Source organism: Fulmarus glacialis, unplaced genomic scaffold (assembly GCF_000690835.1).
Source record: "Fulmarus glacialis isolate BGI_N327 unplaced genomic scaffold, ASM69083v1 scaffold31582, whole genome shotgun sequence".
In the NCBI taxonomy this organism is placed as follows: domain Eukaryota; kingdom Metazoa; phylum Chordata; class Aves; order Procellariiformes; family Procellariidae; genus Fulmarus; species Fulmarus glacialis.
Genome location: NW_009197680.1, coordinates 13,006 through 29,545, shown reverse-complemented (window position 1 = coordinate 29,545; position 16,540 = coordinate 13,006). Strand labels below are relative to the sequence as shown.

At 36.6% G+C, this 16,540-nt stretch overlaps 1 protein-coding gene across 1 annotated transcript; it reads left to right on the top strand.

Annotated features, from left to right (window-relative positions):
- The first annotated feature begins 2,084 nt into the window (after positions 1-2,084).
- TRMT6 (tRNA methyltransferase 6 homolog (S. cerevisiae)) lies at positions 2,085-14,577 on the top strand. Its single transcript, XM_009572640.1, has 10 exons — positions 2,085-2,208; positions 2,625-2,734; positions 5,665-5,756; positions 5,845-5,928; positions 7,140-7,264; positions 8,541-8,905; positions 9,145-9,230; positions 12,535-12,637; positions 12,719-12,805; positions 14,215-14,577. The coding sequence occupies exons 4-10, from the start codon at positions 5,897-5,899 to the stop codon at positions 14,386-14,388; spliced, it is 972 nt and encodes a 323-aa protein (XP_009570935.1). The 5' UTR covers positions 2,085-2,208; positions 2,625-2,734; positions 5,665-5,756; positions 5,845-5,896; the 3' UTR covers positions 14,389-14,577.
- Positions 14,578-16,540: the final 1,963 nt, after the last annotated feature.

The following is a 16,540-nucleotide window of genomic DNA, read 5'->3' as shown; positions in this document are numbered from 1 at the left end:
CGCGCGGCCCCACCTGAAGGAAGGGGGAGTCCCGGTGCGGCCGATGTGACCCACAGCTTCCCTGCCGTGCCACTCAGAAATAACAGCCTCGGTAGGCCAATGTGACAGGCAGCGTGAAATATTTTAATGCTGCCTCGATTCCTATGAGGAAAAAAACCCGGAAGATCTCCTGGCTGCGTTTCTCGTAAGAATTTGAAAGATATTTAAGATGGTTTTGCGTTGTCATTATCAAACTGGTGCCGGCTGAATAGGAGAAAAGGCACAGCAGCCTGAGAAGGATATCTTCATCATACCTACCTCGGTGTGGTATGTAATTTCTGCGAGTTGTAGCATTGCCTCGTTAATAATAGGGATTGGCTTCAGTGTTCTCATCGCTGTTGGACAGTAGGAAGATGCTAGCTGTCAGTTCTGGATAGTTACTGCTTTGGAGAGGATGTTATGAAAGGTCTCCTATTTCTTTTTCCTAGGCCAACTGGCATAGCAAGAAGCGCCTGCACCCCAGCAGGAAATACTGTAATCAGTGGACACAGCCTGGGCTCTTCCCACTGCAGCAGACAATTTTATAGACCAATGTGTAGAAGTCAGTATTGGGTAATGTGGCCAGACATCTGGTTCAGTAGCATGGAGATTTAAAGGTACTATGCTTGAGTGAGACTGGTTTAAAAATGGCATAGCTCAGACCTAGGAATCTGGGAGTACTGGTTATTGACTGGTTTAATGTTCAAGAGTAGAATCTGGCACCAGAATCAGGTAGTTACTCAGTTAGCCTGCAGAGCACTGCCGAGATCTGTTCGTTAGGTCCCTCTTCAGTTTTTGTTTAAAACCCCTATCATAACAGGAAAAAAAAAAAAGTCAAAGAGTAAATATTGCCACAGGAAATTAAATAACTTTTGCATTGATTTTTCCTTTTGTATAATCTGATGAGGGTAAGGACGCTCCAAGAACATGTGACAATAGCTGTGGTTAGATATTCTGTTTAGAATGGTCCTCAAAATGAAATTTGACCACGTGCACACAATTTTTTATCTATCTAAATTCTTCTCAGTCATTTCAAGTCTTTTGTAATAATTTATTAGTCTTTTAACATCTGGGTTGGCAGGGATTAATAGACTTTACGTGAGCAAGTATAATGTCATTAATTTTTTATTAAGAGTGTTTGGTAATGTCTCTGACAAAACTTTTTTCTGCTTTATTTAAATTCTGGATTGTATTTTGGGATACGAGTAATACAGTTAAAATATATGCCTGAATTGCACACTTTGGTCAGTAGAAAACTGGAAATAACAACTCAGCCTTTTTGCTTAGCTTCAGAATTAGTGATGAGTATAATCGGCATAATAAGAGCTCGTATCAGTAAGTTTGGATTCAAATGCGAGTGTGGCATAGACACTGGTACCTTGTCATTTGACAAGATCGGGATTTCTTTGGTCAGCAAGGAAACCTTTGTAGGTCAGCCTGAAAGTTAAAGGCTTTGTGGGTCCTTTTTTGTGTGAAGAAGGAAGAATGCAAACCTTCCTTAGTGCAATCAAAATGGAAGGGATAAGAAAATCCTTTTTTTTCTCACTTTCATATTAAACATTATAGGATTACATGACACTCTGTGCTGTCTGTTTTCTTCATAGTCCTTTGGCAAGTGTTATTGCAAAGGAGCTCTGCAAAATACAGGTTCATGCTCATCTTTTTGCACGAATCTGCATGACCCAGCCTAGATTTAATATACTTCAGATTAATTTCATTCTTTGCCTTGTTCTGACTTTCTCTGTCAAAAAGGGTACTATATAATTCAAGTGCTATATTCTTGTTTTATCTGCCATTTTAGAATTCTTTTGAACTGAAAAAAAATAGTTTTCTTCCTGTATGCTCGATTTAAGTTCTTTGTTCTTTTCCTAACCAGTTTCAGTTTAATGTGGTTTTGTGGTTAATAGTAGTTAATATTTCACTTTTTATGCTTGTCCTGCTTTTCTTCAAGGGTATAGATAAAAATGGCATATATGAAGCTATAGCTTACTTTCAACTATTGTGGGTTTCAGACATAGTAAAAATACTGCTTTTAATATCACTAACTTTTTCATTATTTCAGAAAAATTATTTTTGAGAAGCAGTGGTTCTATCTGGATAATGCCATCGGACATATTTATGGAACTACTTTTGAAGTAACCAGTGGTGGAAACCTCCAGCCAAAGCAAGAGGTGGAAGAGACTACCACAGGTATTACAGAGGATTGACTGGTGTTTGGAAAAACAAGTTCTAATTAATTTGTTTCTTTGATAATACCGAAGATGATGGAAAAGCTTTCTATTAATCATTTGTTAACTTAACGTTACTTATATTCTTTCTGTCATAAAAGTGCATGGTTTTGTCTTGATCTGCTGTTTCACTAGTCCTGTAACAAATCAGCTTTTTAATATGGGAGAAAATTTGAACCTTAGTTTGGGTGAATATATATACTAAGGTGTATTTTACATATTACATTTCACTGATTGCTGAGGCAATACTTTGCAAGGCCATGAAGCATGTGGGTTTAATCCTGAGAAGTCTGCTTTCTGTGAAACTAAAATCATATGTTTCTCCAACTTAAAGATATTTAGAGCTAGATTTTACAAGTTTATATCCTTTTCCTTTAGAAACAAAAGAAGCAGGTACAGATAATCGTAACATAGTTGACGATGGAAAGTCTCAAAAACTGACTCATGATGACATAAAGGCTTTGAAGGACAAGGGTATTAAAGGACAGGTAAAAATAAGGTTTTGGTGTCGTTTCTGTGCTACCTTGATGGTTGTATTTTAGTTTATGAAATAGGCTATTCTTTTTATCGGTGCATAGACTTCAGTGCTTTTTCTTTGTTCTTCTGCTCAAGTCATGTTTTTCCTAAAGATCTGTTTTTACAAAAATGCAAAGGCTATTTTCAGAGAAAACTTCATGTAAGGTTGGCAACTTTGTCAATAGAGAGTAAAGTATGAATTTTTATGGCATCAGAAGTCATAACAGACAAAAAGAAATATTAAAACTGTTAAGGAAATAGACCTTGCATAATCACCTTTAGTTTTGTTTGTAAGATTCAAAATATTATTTCTATATTACAGACGTATTAAAATTGTGCAATAATTAAACTATCAAAGGTGTAGGAAAGGATTAGGGATAAACACCAAAGTATTAACAAATAACACTATGTAACAAATGTACTGTCAGTGCGCCTCTAGGCGGTACCTACCAAACATGTGTGATGCCTATGTTTTATCTGCACCTCAAAAGCTAAGAATATTCTCAAAAGATCAGTTCTGTTCTGTTAGAAAAGGGATTGGATTTTACCCCACACTTCGTCAACAAGAAGTGAGGCCATCTTAAATGTTAATAAACCATTGCAGCCAATTCTGTTCTGCACATGTTATCAGCCAAAATTCTCTCTCATCTTTGGTTTACCCTTTCTAATAAAAATAAGAAATTGCTCATGCTTACATCAAGTTCATCTCCTCTTTGCTGTTTGCTGCTGCTCTTCAGAGCAGCTGTTCTGCTTTTGCCTGCTTAATAATGGATGGGTCCAAAGAGTTTAGAACGGTACTTCTTCTGTTTCCATGGTTGTGCTGCTCGTGGTGGTATCTCTTTGAAAGGAATGTACTAATCAGTCTGACAGCTTCTCTATTCGTTCTCATTATCTGTGGTAGAAGATCACTCTGACTTTTCTGTATGTCCTCAGCATGTCTGTGCCATACATCTACCATACTGTTATTTTAGGTTATTAAAATATCCTACTTGGTTAACTCTGGCTTCTGAACTGTAGCTGAATATTCATTTTAGACTGTGTTGTATTAGCAGTAATAGATATTATTCTTCCATAAATGTCTGGTAAAATTTGAACTCATGTTTGTGAATGGCATGTCTTTGTGATGCAGGCTCACTTCAGAGATGACTGTTCTTTGAAATAAAGCAACCGCAATGTTAATGGGGTTTGATTTCCTATCACTTCCCAAATCATTCCCAGGTCCTGAGGGATAGGTGTTAGGATGCAGACTTCAAGTGGCATGTATACTCCCAGGGCATTGCAGAGTGCTGCAGCTTCCCTTGGCTTGTTTTGCTTACCCTACAGAAATACTCCCCAGTGTCCTCACTATAAATTTTACTGAAAAAAAATAAAAGCCACCAAAAACCCAAGTAACCCAGACACTGCATTTAACTTTTTCCAAGAATAAGGCAAAAAAAGAAAGATATGCTGTTTCATGCCATTAATAGTACATTTTAAGTACTTTAAGAAATAATGGCTTGAAAAACAGCAATAGAATGTGAGAAGTACTTGCACCACTATATTTTGGAGCAGGTTCTTAAAGTGCAATGGGAGATGCAGTGTCCACATTGAAAATACTCCTTTTGCCATTCCCCACCACCACCCTCTCCAAACTCCGGTGAGGTCAGGTTGTACTATTGCTCCTCCTACACATTTAATAGAAACTTACAATTTTAGCAGTTAAACTGCCTTGATCACAACCACCAAAACAGCACTCTGCAGCATTTGTTCTTGTATTGCAGGCATGGAGACAAACCCTGAGCAATGAAAGCTTTTTTCTGTTGGAGGTTTTAACGATCCCTCCAGTTGGAACCTGAAAGTATGAGGAAGAAGAGTTGGAGTGGCAAAGGGAGGAGATTAGAACAAGGAGACCAGGAAACAAAACCTGGAATTCTGGGAAAACCTGGGAGCGAGAGAAGGAAGAAGTCGGGGGAGTATTGTAGGAAATAATAAATGCTAAGGCATTTGACATCGTTCAAGGAGCTGGTACAGGAGTCTAGCAGAATTTGGGAGGCAGAAGAAATTAAGTGGGGTAAGGGAGATGTCTGATAAATAGCCAGAGTATAGGGGAAGAACTAGCACAAGATGGAAAAAAAGATACCCTCGAGATGGAGATGCTAAAGTCAGACAAGAGACCCAAAGAGGGAGTTGGATTAAAGTAAATATTACATACAACATCAGGTTCTTTGTTTTGTTTTGGTTTTGTAAAATATTTTTGCCTGTATAGCTTCACGCAGGACTTAGGGTACTGTCATGCAAACCAGTTACTATGAGGAATGTTAGACCGACAGAATATATGTCAGTTGTTCCATAATAACTGACAATAAACATAACTCCGCCTTATTCTAAATAAATTAAATTAAATTAAAAATAGCTAATCACTTAGAGAAAGCAGGGCAGTCTCCTTGACATTCAGCATAGGATAAGAATATGTAGGTACTGAGGCTTCACAGTAAGAGCTGAAGTAATGACTTGCTGATGCTGAAAAGAACAATCCTGCTTTTTCTTCATTTCTGGCCATAGCCATACGAGTCTGCCCTCTCTCATGAGTTAGTTCTGGCACCTAACAGACTCCTTCCTCACAAAATACCCTGTTTCCAGGATAAGCATTTTCAGTTTTATCATTTTTATGCTGGCGTTATGTATTTAAAGAACATCTAGAAGCAGAAGTATATGATTAAATTCCTGCACATAGTCAGGGTAGTGCTTCACTTGTCATGTTGATTAGTAGAAATTTACTTTGCCATTAACGTCAGTAGAAGTTAATGGTACACATGCCTCTACTGGAAGAAAATATTTCCAGTGTTTGTTTAAAAAAATACTATATATGAAATGAATGAGAAATAAATACCAGCTATAATAAAAATAAATTGTCTCTTCCAAGGAAATAGTTCAACAGTTAATAGAGAACAGTACAACATTCAGAGACAAAACAGAATTTGCTCAAGATAAATACATAAAGAAGAAGAAAAAAAAGTAAGTGAATTTTAAAATCTGGAAAATACTTAGTAGTTCTCTAATTTGTTGAGCTTGAAATAAGACTGATACTATGTGTTTCTTACAGATATGAGGCAGTTATTACAATTGTGAAACCATCCACTCGCATTCTTTCAACAATGTATTATGCAAGGGAACCTGGAAAAATTAAGTAAGTTTTCATTTTGTTTCTTTTTTCAAATTATAACAGAGAGATACTTTAATATTTTTCAAAATACCTGTGTTGTACCAGAGTATATAACACTCATCACATTTCTTTTTTTTTTCCTGTTAATGGAAAGATTGTAAATTAATGAAAAATAATGTGATATAGAAGATGAATCAATATGCTGTTGCTATGAAGAGAAGACTCTCTTGCAAGCATCAGCTTTTATCATTTCCTTACAACCACCGTCTTGCTAATTACCTATGTAGACCTATGCTCTTTGCATTTGCAGAGGAATCTCTTGTTGCTCAGTGGCATATTGTCTCTGTTTTCTGGCTCAGTAATCAAAATAACAAGCCACCTACCAGAAGCAGGAATTTTTGTCTTCAACATGTTAGGGAATCAAATCTTCTTCAACCAGAAGTCTCCAGAATTTAAAAACATGTGGTTAACACTGGTGGGGGAAGAGATCTAGCTGTGTTTGATTTTCATTTACCTAAATTAAATGATACATTTTTCCACATATAGTTTAAGATGGACTGACTTACTGTTTTTAAAGTAGTAGAAGTAGATCTAAGATGCTGAGACTGAAAAAGCTGCTATTTATGTTATTTAAGGCTTCTCAAACCTTTTTCCTTCTCCTTCGCCCATCTCCTTCTCTTGGCTTTATTGATCTATTAAGATTAGTTGTAATTTCCTTGGCCATCACTGAGTCTCTTCAGTGCAGGCGCTGCAGTCAGTAGAGTTAGGTTTTGATCCTGGATTGCAGGTGGTGCGTGCTACTGCAAAACAGATGAAAATCACCAAGGATACATTACTGGATTAGGAAATGCATTCAAATACCATTTGTTCTTTGCAAAACTGACATGTTAGAGAGAACAATAAAAAATTGAAAAGTTTAAAAAATATTTTGTCTGACTGGCACAGCATGAGATGTGCACTTTATTACGTGCACCCTACTTCATATCCTACTTTTTTATTTCCTTTGTAAACTTAAACACCCATTCCCTGCTAATTTCTTGTTGGCTCTGGTTCTAGTGCTTCTTTATTACCAGATGGTATTTAAGTTTCTGCATTGTGACTCTGAAGGTCACTGATGCTGTTCCTGAAAATCTACCTGTAATCCAACTTTTTTTGACAGGCTCCTAAGCTAATACACAGTACTTCTAGCTGTAAGAAAACTAATTTGGTATTTCTCAAAATCCTCTGTTTCCTAGCCACTTGCGATATGACACCCTAGCTCAGATGTTGACTTTAGGAAACATCCGTGCTGGCAACAAGATGATTGTAATGGAAACATGTGCAGGCCTTGTGCTGGGGGCGGTGATGGAACGAATGGGAGGCAAGTAACACAGTAGTTTTAGTAATGTACAGACTGAGGGCTTACTTGAAACTTAAGAAATGCGCATCTCTGTGATACTTTTAAAAGGCAGTACTTCAAAATACTTTCTCAGTTTTTAAAATCTACTTTTACTGTCTCCAGTATTCAGAGAGATACTTGTTTTTCCATTGGAGAAAGTTGTATTTTGCATATTTCAGTGGGATTTATTTTTCACTATTTAAAAAAAAATACGAAATTTAAAGTTGATATCACTGTATGTAGATCTATTTTACTTTCTGTCTTAGCATAATGACATTGTGTTCAGAAAAGGCTGTAAGGAGCTTGTATGCAGATTCTTCCCAGGCACCTGGGAAGTCCAGGAAAGGGAATGGCAGAAAACAGGAATAGTAACACTGGAACTCAGATAGCCCGCAGCACCGAAAAATGTCATTCCTCTTGTCCACTGCGCCAGAGATTTAACGTCTGCAAAATGTGTATTTTAAAAGTAGTATTTGACATTTTCTTGAGCGTATTCTAGGAGAAGTTTGACTTGTTTTTTATTTCTCAAACTCAGTTAATTAGTTTCATTGTAAGTCATTCAAAGACACTGAACAGAAATGACAATTATATTCCAGAAGCTGGAAAGGTAGGAAGTGTGATGTAATGTTGTGCACCCAGATGTGCTGTCTGTTGGCTGAGAAGCACACAGGCAGTTATACTATAAATTGTTTTTGTTTCAGCAACTTTTGGCCATAGGGATACTTTCTGAAGTGAATTAAATAAGATGCAATTTCAATATAACTACTGAAAAGTTCTTTTTAGTATGTTTAAGCATCGGACATCTCTTCCTTTAGAGTCTGGATGTTGAAGAAATTCTTTGCCTATTAATGTGTTTAAATTGGCTTTTATTTTTTATCAAAAACACCCCATAGTTATAAGTAACAAATATTGTAGAAAATTTGTCTTTTTAATTCTTAATTAAATTAGCTTTTCTAACAATTTGTCACTGCTTATATGTTCTGTGCGAATTCTAAATACATGTTTAATACATGCCTAATCTTTGAGTTACCTTGTCCTTTTGAGTTGTAGTAACTATTGTCCTTCCAATAAAGATTTTCTACCTTGAGGAATACTTCAGCAGCCTGTTAAATTTCATAAAGGTTAGATTAAGAGCAGGCAATCTACTTACCTATTCTTAAATGAATGCTTCATTTAAGCATTTTAGAAATTTAGAAAATTTAAGCAATTTAAGAAATTCTGGCTTTCCAATGTGTTTTTGATTCTTTTGCTCTCATAGGCTATGGATCCATTATTCAGATGTATCCAGGAGGGGGACCTGTTAGAGCTGCTACCAGTTGTTTTGGATTTCCAAAACTTTTTTTCAGTAATCTCCATGAATTTCCTCTCAGCAAAGTGGATAGTCTCCTCTCTGGGACATTTTCTACAGAGACTCTGCCTTCAGAACCTGAAGATAACGCGCTAGTGGAAGAAGAAAGCAATGGATTGACTGAGGAGAAGACGACTTCCCTACAGGAAACAGAAGAGGAATCCACTACTGAAGCAGCTATGGAGATCAACCAAACAGAAGAGCAGGAAACAATGGACATTAATGCTGAAGATGTAGAATTTAAAGAGAACAAAGAAAAAGAAAATAAAGAAAATGTAAGAATATTTATTGTGGCTATTCAAGTTTTACAACGTCTATATACTTAAAGTTCTGCCGTCTGAATCAGGCATGCTGAAATACAGCTTATTCAGGTGTTAAGATGGAACTCTGGAAGTTGTCTTTTGTCTTACGTTAAGCCATCTAAAATGCAAAAAATGAAAATTCAGTCCATGCAACAGTGATCCAATATATAATTACCAGTTAAAGTGCAAACTATTTGTTTTATTGTTCAAAGGTTCGGGAAAAGCAAAGAAAACAATGGGAGAGAAGGAAAAAGCTAATAGAAGCTGCTGCTTTGTTGAGAGAGAAGAATGCTGATGGGTGAGTCTGGTTGTAGTCGGAAAGGTCTCTGAAAACACATCTACAGAAAATAATTTCCTTTGAAACAAATAAAAGCTTTGTTTTAAAAATACCCAGATTTTTTTCTTAATATTTACAAGCAGGCAGTCAACCCAGGTGTGTCTTGGGTCTTGTTTGGTTCTTACCTGGTTGAGATTTTTTTTGTTATTTAAATGGTTTGAAATTTCATAATCTAAAAGTCATAGTTTCCTGACTAGCTATAAGTAGACATTAAAAAAAATTCTATCCAAAGAGAAACAGAATCCAGATAGAACTTAGGCCGATAAAAATCACAGGATTCTAATTGGCAAAGTAGAGCCTGAGGTTTTAAGTTTATTAAATTGGAACTAAATTTGTTGTTTTGGGGTTTGGTTGGTTGGTTTGCTTTTAGAAATGCATTTTTTTTTACACAGGAAAAAACACGTAACTTCATTTTACCTGCTTTAGCCAGGATCGATTGTTCCCAAGGAACAATTTAACATGAAGATTTAATTTCAGAAGTTTAAAACAAATACGATAAACATATTCCTAGAAATTCAGCCCCACAATAGTGTAAGAGCACTTGGTGGTTGTGACATTTTCATGATGTTCTTAGCAAATGCTGAAGTGATTTGAGTTAATCCAGTAACATTGATTTAGTTAATTTAATAACATTCATACTCATTTTTTCCTCCTAAGGATATTGGCTCACTGGGAATAAAGCCGTTCTGCTTGGATAAACTTTAATACACATTCATTGGTTACATTGAAATGCTTGTGTATAATTTTTGTTTTTATTATTACGAAATGTTTTAAGTCATGCTCATTCATATTTTAGTATATCTCATCTAGCATATTTAAGTGGTAGAATTAGCCTTTTCTATAAAGATGCAGAGACAGGTCATTCCGTGTTCTCTGAAAGCAATAAAACAGTAAAGGAGGTTTGTAAAAAGTACTGCACATCTGTTTGACAGCAGCAGCACCACTGGTGATGCCTGTGGGCGACTGTTAAGCTGCCTCAACAGTGGTAGTGTTTTGTTCTGGTTTTACCACTGTCTCCTGCACCCATCATTATAATTCATGTCTGTGCATGGTCTGGTAAAGCGAAAATTAGTATTTGACTTTACTCGATTCTTCCTGTAGTGTAAAATAGTATATTCGGTTGTTGATTAAGTTTGAGTTCAAGGAAGCCTCTTTAGTATTTGTCTCTTGTTCATTTGTTTTCAATCATTTGTATACTTCTTTTGTCCTTTGAAATGCATGGAAGCTATAACAAATTATATACTTGAAGGGATGAGTGATTTCTTGCTTTAGGAAGTCTTCAGCATGATGGGGGGGGAGGAGGAGAAGTTTATGGTTGCCTGAAGGTACTGTCCCAGATGGCTCAGTCAGGATCACCTTTCTTTAGTCATCTGCTTTTATAGCCCACCATTTGTTTAGATCAAGAACCACAGGGTACATATCCTGCTAAGCCAGGAAAAATTGGCATGGAATAAAGAAATGCTTCAAACTAACGACTTGGCACTTGGAACAAAGAAATGCTTCAAACTAACGACTTGGTGAGTAGAGGCAGGCAGGGAAGTTAGGATTTTGTTTTGTTTTGCAAGAGAGAAACGGGGAAAGGATGGGTAAAAGCTGGTTAGCATTGGAGATGGGGAGAAAGATTAGGACTTACTGTCAGAGTAAAGAAAAACTGGTCGTTAGGTAAAGATGGGCACCAACTTTAGGAGAATTACTTCTTGAGGTCCTGAATTTAACCGTATTTACTACTTAATGTAGAAGATGCAATTTTAATAAAATTTGTATCTTTAATAAAATTTGTATCTTTTGTGCTGTGATGTGGTGAAACATTACTTGTTACTAGATCTATTTGTTCAGTTCCGTTTATGAGAGTTGAAGTCCATCATATGTCTTTGAGGGGGAAAAATGAAGACATTCATTAGGGATTTGGTATTCTTTTAAAGATGACTTTTTTAAGGTAGACTATTACATTTTTCTGATACTATGAAAGTGGAAGTTGGTTTATAGACACTCCACATGTTCAGAATTAGACCACACACCCTCTCTCTACCCTTCCCTGCCCTTCCCCTACCTCCTCCTTCTCCCCTCTCACCCATTACGTTGATTTTGCGACTGGCCAGACTACCTGCTGACAGCAATATGTGCTGCCATATGAGAGAACAGAATTTGATTTCTTACAGTCTCTCCCATCTCTCTCTTACCTTCCTGTCATCTGGCAGAGCTCCTGGCAGTGTCAGTGCAGCACTCCAAGCCTTCTGAGACACAGTCTGGAGTCTTTTTTTCTTTATGGTCCACTTGGTTAATTACTGAGCACAAATTTTTTTGAAGTTTGGATTTGAGATAAATCTGTGGCCTGCAAGGCCATGGCCAGCAGAAAACCGAAATGCAAACAACTGCAAAAGAATTGCTTCACCTTTTTACCTCTATTGTGTTTAGAAAATTGAACATCCATTTTTACTTCCCTTTTGTTAGGTAAGTTTGATGATGTCTCCAGTGCTGTATGTGCCCCTGGAGAATAAATGTTAATTAATTGATGGGTCTTTTCATATAGTAACTATATACTGGAGAAGTAGTTTAATTAGTTTAATTAGTAGTTTAATTAATTAATTTCTGCACAAATACAACTTATTAACTAATTGAATCGTAACCATTTCTTGCAGTATAGTTTAGCAGTGATTTTCTTGATAAAAATTCTAGATACTTGTAGAGAATCCTAAGCATCTGTAAATATGAGTTATAATGTGATATTAAAATGAGGATGAAGAATAAATACAAGTTAAGTTGGCAAGGACATAATTTCTTTTTAAAAGATTTTTAGTCACGCCTACTGAGGGATTGTTTTCTCCTTAAATAATAACTTTTTTATATAAAACTGTATTTAATGAAGATTACACAGCCTAAAGAATCACAACTGAGGTTACATTCTAAGCAACAATTAGCAGCCACAAAATTTTAATCATATTTGGACAATGGTCTTAGGGTAGAGAAAGAAGCATGCAAATTCTTGGGTCGCAAGAATTACTGTGGAGCTCAACACAGCTGAAATGAGTGCTTCTGCAATGCGTTTAATATACTGCACTTTAGGGAACAAGTGTTTTATTCTCTCAATTATGCAAGTAGGAAATCGTGATTTGTTTTTATATTTTGGGACTTGTTAGAGCCATGAAAACATGCTGATTAGCAACATTTAAGCTATAATTGATTGCTGTGCCAAGTAGGAGAGAATGTCACTTGATGAATAGGTTTTAGAAGCAGAAAACTAATGTGCGTGAAATTTCTTTTGCAGCTTAATTGTAGCCAGCAAGTTTCATCCCACTCCTTTATTACTTTCTTTATTGGAATTTGTTGCTCCTTCGAGGCCTTTTGTTGTCTACTGCCAGTATAAAGAGGTAAATCGAGTATGTTACTTTTGCTATTATAGTTCAAGTTTGAGACTATTCTGCTGTATAACCTATGTGGTTTTTTTTAAGCCATTATTAGAATGTTACACATTTTTTTTGGAAAGAGGCGGTGTTATTAACCTAAAGCTGTCTGAAACCTGGCTACGAAACTACCAGGTAAGGATTACAGTAAGTGGCTGTCAAAACTGCATGAATACTGGGGAGCAAAACACACTGAAAATACGTGGTTTTTGGACTGACTGAAACTATGTATAAGCTCATGCATTTGTTTTACCTGAGAGCAGTGGGAAGATATTCTGAAGAGTTTTAATGCTTCATTGCAACAATTTCCAATGGAAATACTTTATTTTCTTCTTACAATGCATTTCATTTAAACATTTGCTGAAATATTTGTAGCACGCTGACAAATCTAATAGTTGTGCTGCTTTAGTAGGTAGCCGAAAGTGAGGGACAATCTAATGTCATGTAAGAGAGATGTAGCAAAATATTACAAGTGTTTACTCATTTCCAGTCGGTTTGATAGCTGGAAAAAAAAAAAAAAAAAAATGTTAAGAATGGTGATGACTTACAAAGTCAATGTCTTCAAATAACTCGTTTCCTGGAACCAAAGTAACAAGAACTTTGCGGTCTGGGAACTGAACAATGAAGACAAGATGAGAGGGGGAAAACATCTCCACAGTGAAAAATGTCGGTCTGACTAACTTTGTTTGAACAAGATGTTTGCACATGTGGAGTACCCTCTCAACTATGAAGAAGCAGAAGCATGTCTGATCTCTAAGCAGCTCGCCATCTCTGAACAGGTTCTTGCATTCTACTGACTTTCTCCTTGCCCATAGGCTTCTGGAGTCCATAGGGAATCATTATTTAGGGGATGACTTAATTCAGGCATGGCCTCGATTACTTACTATTGATCAGGCAACCACACTGGGAATGATTAGGAGATTATAGATGAAGATGTTCACACAAGTTAGGCTTGGCAAGGGTTACTATGTCTGGGTGCAGTTAGGAGCAATACTGCGCAGTCTCCTAGACACACGTAAATCGGCTTAGAGCTGTGATGGCAGCCAAAGCAAGGAGGAAGCATAACTGAAGAGAAAGCAGAAAAGTACAATGCAGCTGAAAGTGATGGTTCATTGCCATGTCTTACCTTAAGAGTAGCTACGTAAAGATTATAGTGACAGAACTGGCAATTACTGTATTACTTAATGCTGTTTTGCTAGACCAGCTGTGATTTCTTGCAAAGCACACCAGTTCTGAACACATGAATGAGACTTCCATGTATCCCAAACCTTGACTTTATGATTTTGCTGGAAATGCCATGAAGAAGTAATCAGTAAGGCAGTAGCCTGTATTCTTAGTATTTCGGTAACTGATTTCTGGTATGGAGATACTTTGCCCTTTAAAGATAAATACACTTTGCAAATGGCTGTTTGTTGTGGCGGCTGGAAAAAAAAAAATCACATCTTATACTGTAAGCTTAAATTACACCATTTGATGTGCATATCCAGAGTGAGTTTTTACGGGTGCTTTGTTTTATGTTTGGTTTGGGTTTTGTTTTTTTAAAGGTCTTACCGGATCGAAGCCATCCAAAACTGACAATGAGCGGAGGTGGAGGGTACCTTCTATCTGGTATAACTGTTGTCTTGGATAAGGGCAAATCTGATTCCAGTAGTTCAGAAGCACTGAACATGGAAGAGCCATCATCTAAAAGATGCAAAGTTCAAGACCCTCATTGTTAACATTTGAAGAATTGATTTGGTTTTTAGATCTCAGGAGTCCTACTGTTAGTAAAATAACAATACACTTTCTGTGCACTTGACAGCACAGAAGTTGTACCTGTCACACACCTGTCAGCAAAAAGCAGCAGAACTGTGTGATAGGGAGGATTCTCTCGCTCTTTACTGGTTTACATGATCAGAATGAGAAGAAAAACCCTTGGAAGCAAACACCCCACTGAAAACACGCTAACTTCAAAAAGAAGAGAAAATCAAGAGAAGATAAAGCATCAGCGAAGGCATTCTGTTTGTTTGTTGTCAAAAGTGGGTATGATGAAGTGTTTTTTTAAAAGATTGAGTCCAAATCAACACATCTAACATAGCTTCCCATTTTCCCAGAACAACATCAGGGTAAAACATTCTACATAGTGATCTGCTCCCTCTTTGGACACAGAACCCGGCTGTGTTCATTGATTTAAGGAAGTAGAATGAAGAGCAAAAATCATACGCTTTTCTTTCCAAAGGAACAATAAAAAGAGAATACTAATACCAGAACTTTACAGCATGACCCCATGTTTTCCTGAAATAAATACAAAAAGTGTATGTTCACAAATTAAAATACCAAATAATTAAACAGAATGTCTGTATTAGTATTGCCTGTCATTTTCCTGAGAGTTGTTACATGTTTTTATTTTAAGATACGACTATTTTGAAAACTGCTATATGTATATTTATTTATTCTACTGTTTTATCTTTCATGACGTGTAGCTGCTTTGTTTGTTTGCTTTTAACTTTGCATTTGCCATTTCCATTAAACTGCAGGATGTTTTTCCTAATGAGATTTATTTCCTTTTTCTTACTTTTCCCTCTTTCTGGAAATAAAAAAGTCTAACAGAGGCTTTAGGAGAATACCCTTGCTGGCTGCACCCCGTTGAACCCCCAGTGGGGAGCTGTAGGCCCATATGGGAGCTTGTAGAGCCTCATAGAGCCAGCAGGACTTGGCTGCCAGTCTTGAACTTAGGCATCAGTGGGAATCTGGAGCTTTGGGACCCAGTAATCAGACTTCATAAAGCTGTGAAATTCTGTATATTGGTAAGAGTAATGCTCTTTTAGGACACCATTAGCTCAAAGCAAAATAAAACAAAACAGGGGTTATACTTTGTGTGAAGCAGCAGTTAAAGATTTCTCTTGGGTGAACAGGTACAGTACATCTTCAGGTTATTGTCTGCCTCTGTTCTGGTTTTTGTGAACTTCCCATCTTTTTTTTTCTATTTTTATGGAAAGCTTTTCTTCTCTTACTTGCATGAAAAACCCATAAATGGAGAGATTGTAGGTTTCACCATCTCCTCTGCATTCCACCAAGCATGTGGATCTGAAAAATGTGCTTTGCCCCTCTCACCTTTCCGTACAGTCTAAGTGTTGCAAATCGGATGTAGGAAATAGTAAAAGCCACGCATCACATTTCTAAGTTTTTTAAAAATTCTGCATTTCTCAACTTTCAAGAATTAGCGGGCAAAGAGGGGCATGGGAAGAGAAGTTTTTCTTCGCTGTATGTCTGCGCCTGCATACTGAAGGTAAACTGGGACTTTCAAAACAGCCAACACCCAGTATGTGATGAAATTCTGAGACAACCTAGCTTAGAGCAATGGATAGGAGCCTGGAAGCTAGGCGAAGGCAAGAAAATGATGAAAGCAGTGTAAGCCAGGAGATTAATACCGAAAAATTATCTTTTGCCTCAGTTTTCTTACCTGGAAAGCAAGTATAGGTGCTTCTCTGCCACTTTCATTGAGCTGGTAGGTACTTGGCTGTCACATTTATAGCACTACAAAGGTATAAAAACTTACACAGTAAAAGTTAGGTTAAGCAATCAACATACATTTTAAATTCTTACCATATATAATGTGCTAAAAATAATAACCTGAGGAAAAAATCTGTTTTACCTATATAATAATAAGATCAGTTTTGAGAAATAAACAGTGTTGGAACATCTGAAAAATTATTTTAGATCAAAGCCAAACTGGCTTCATTTCTCCAGCATTGACACTAACACGCTCTCAGTACTGAATCCTGTCCCCCGTTTTTTAAATGCTTGTACCAATGAAAGATGGTAAGAAACCAAGAAATAATGTAAAATATTTAAAATTATTGATGTCTCAAATTGATGGAACATATTCTG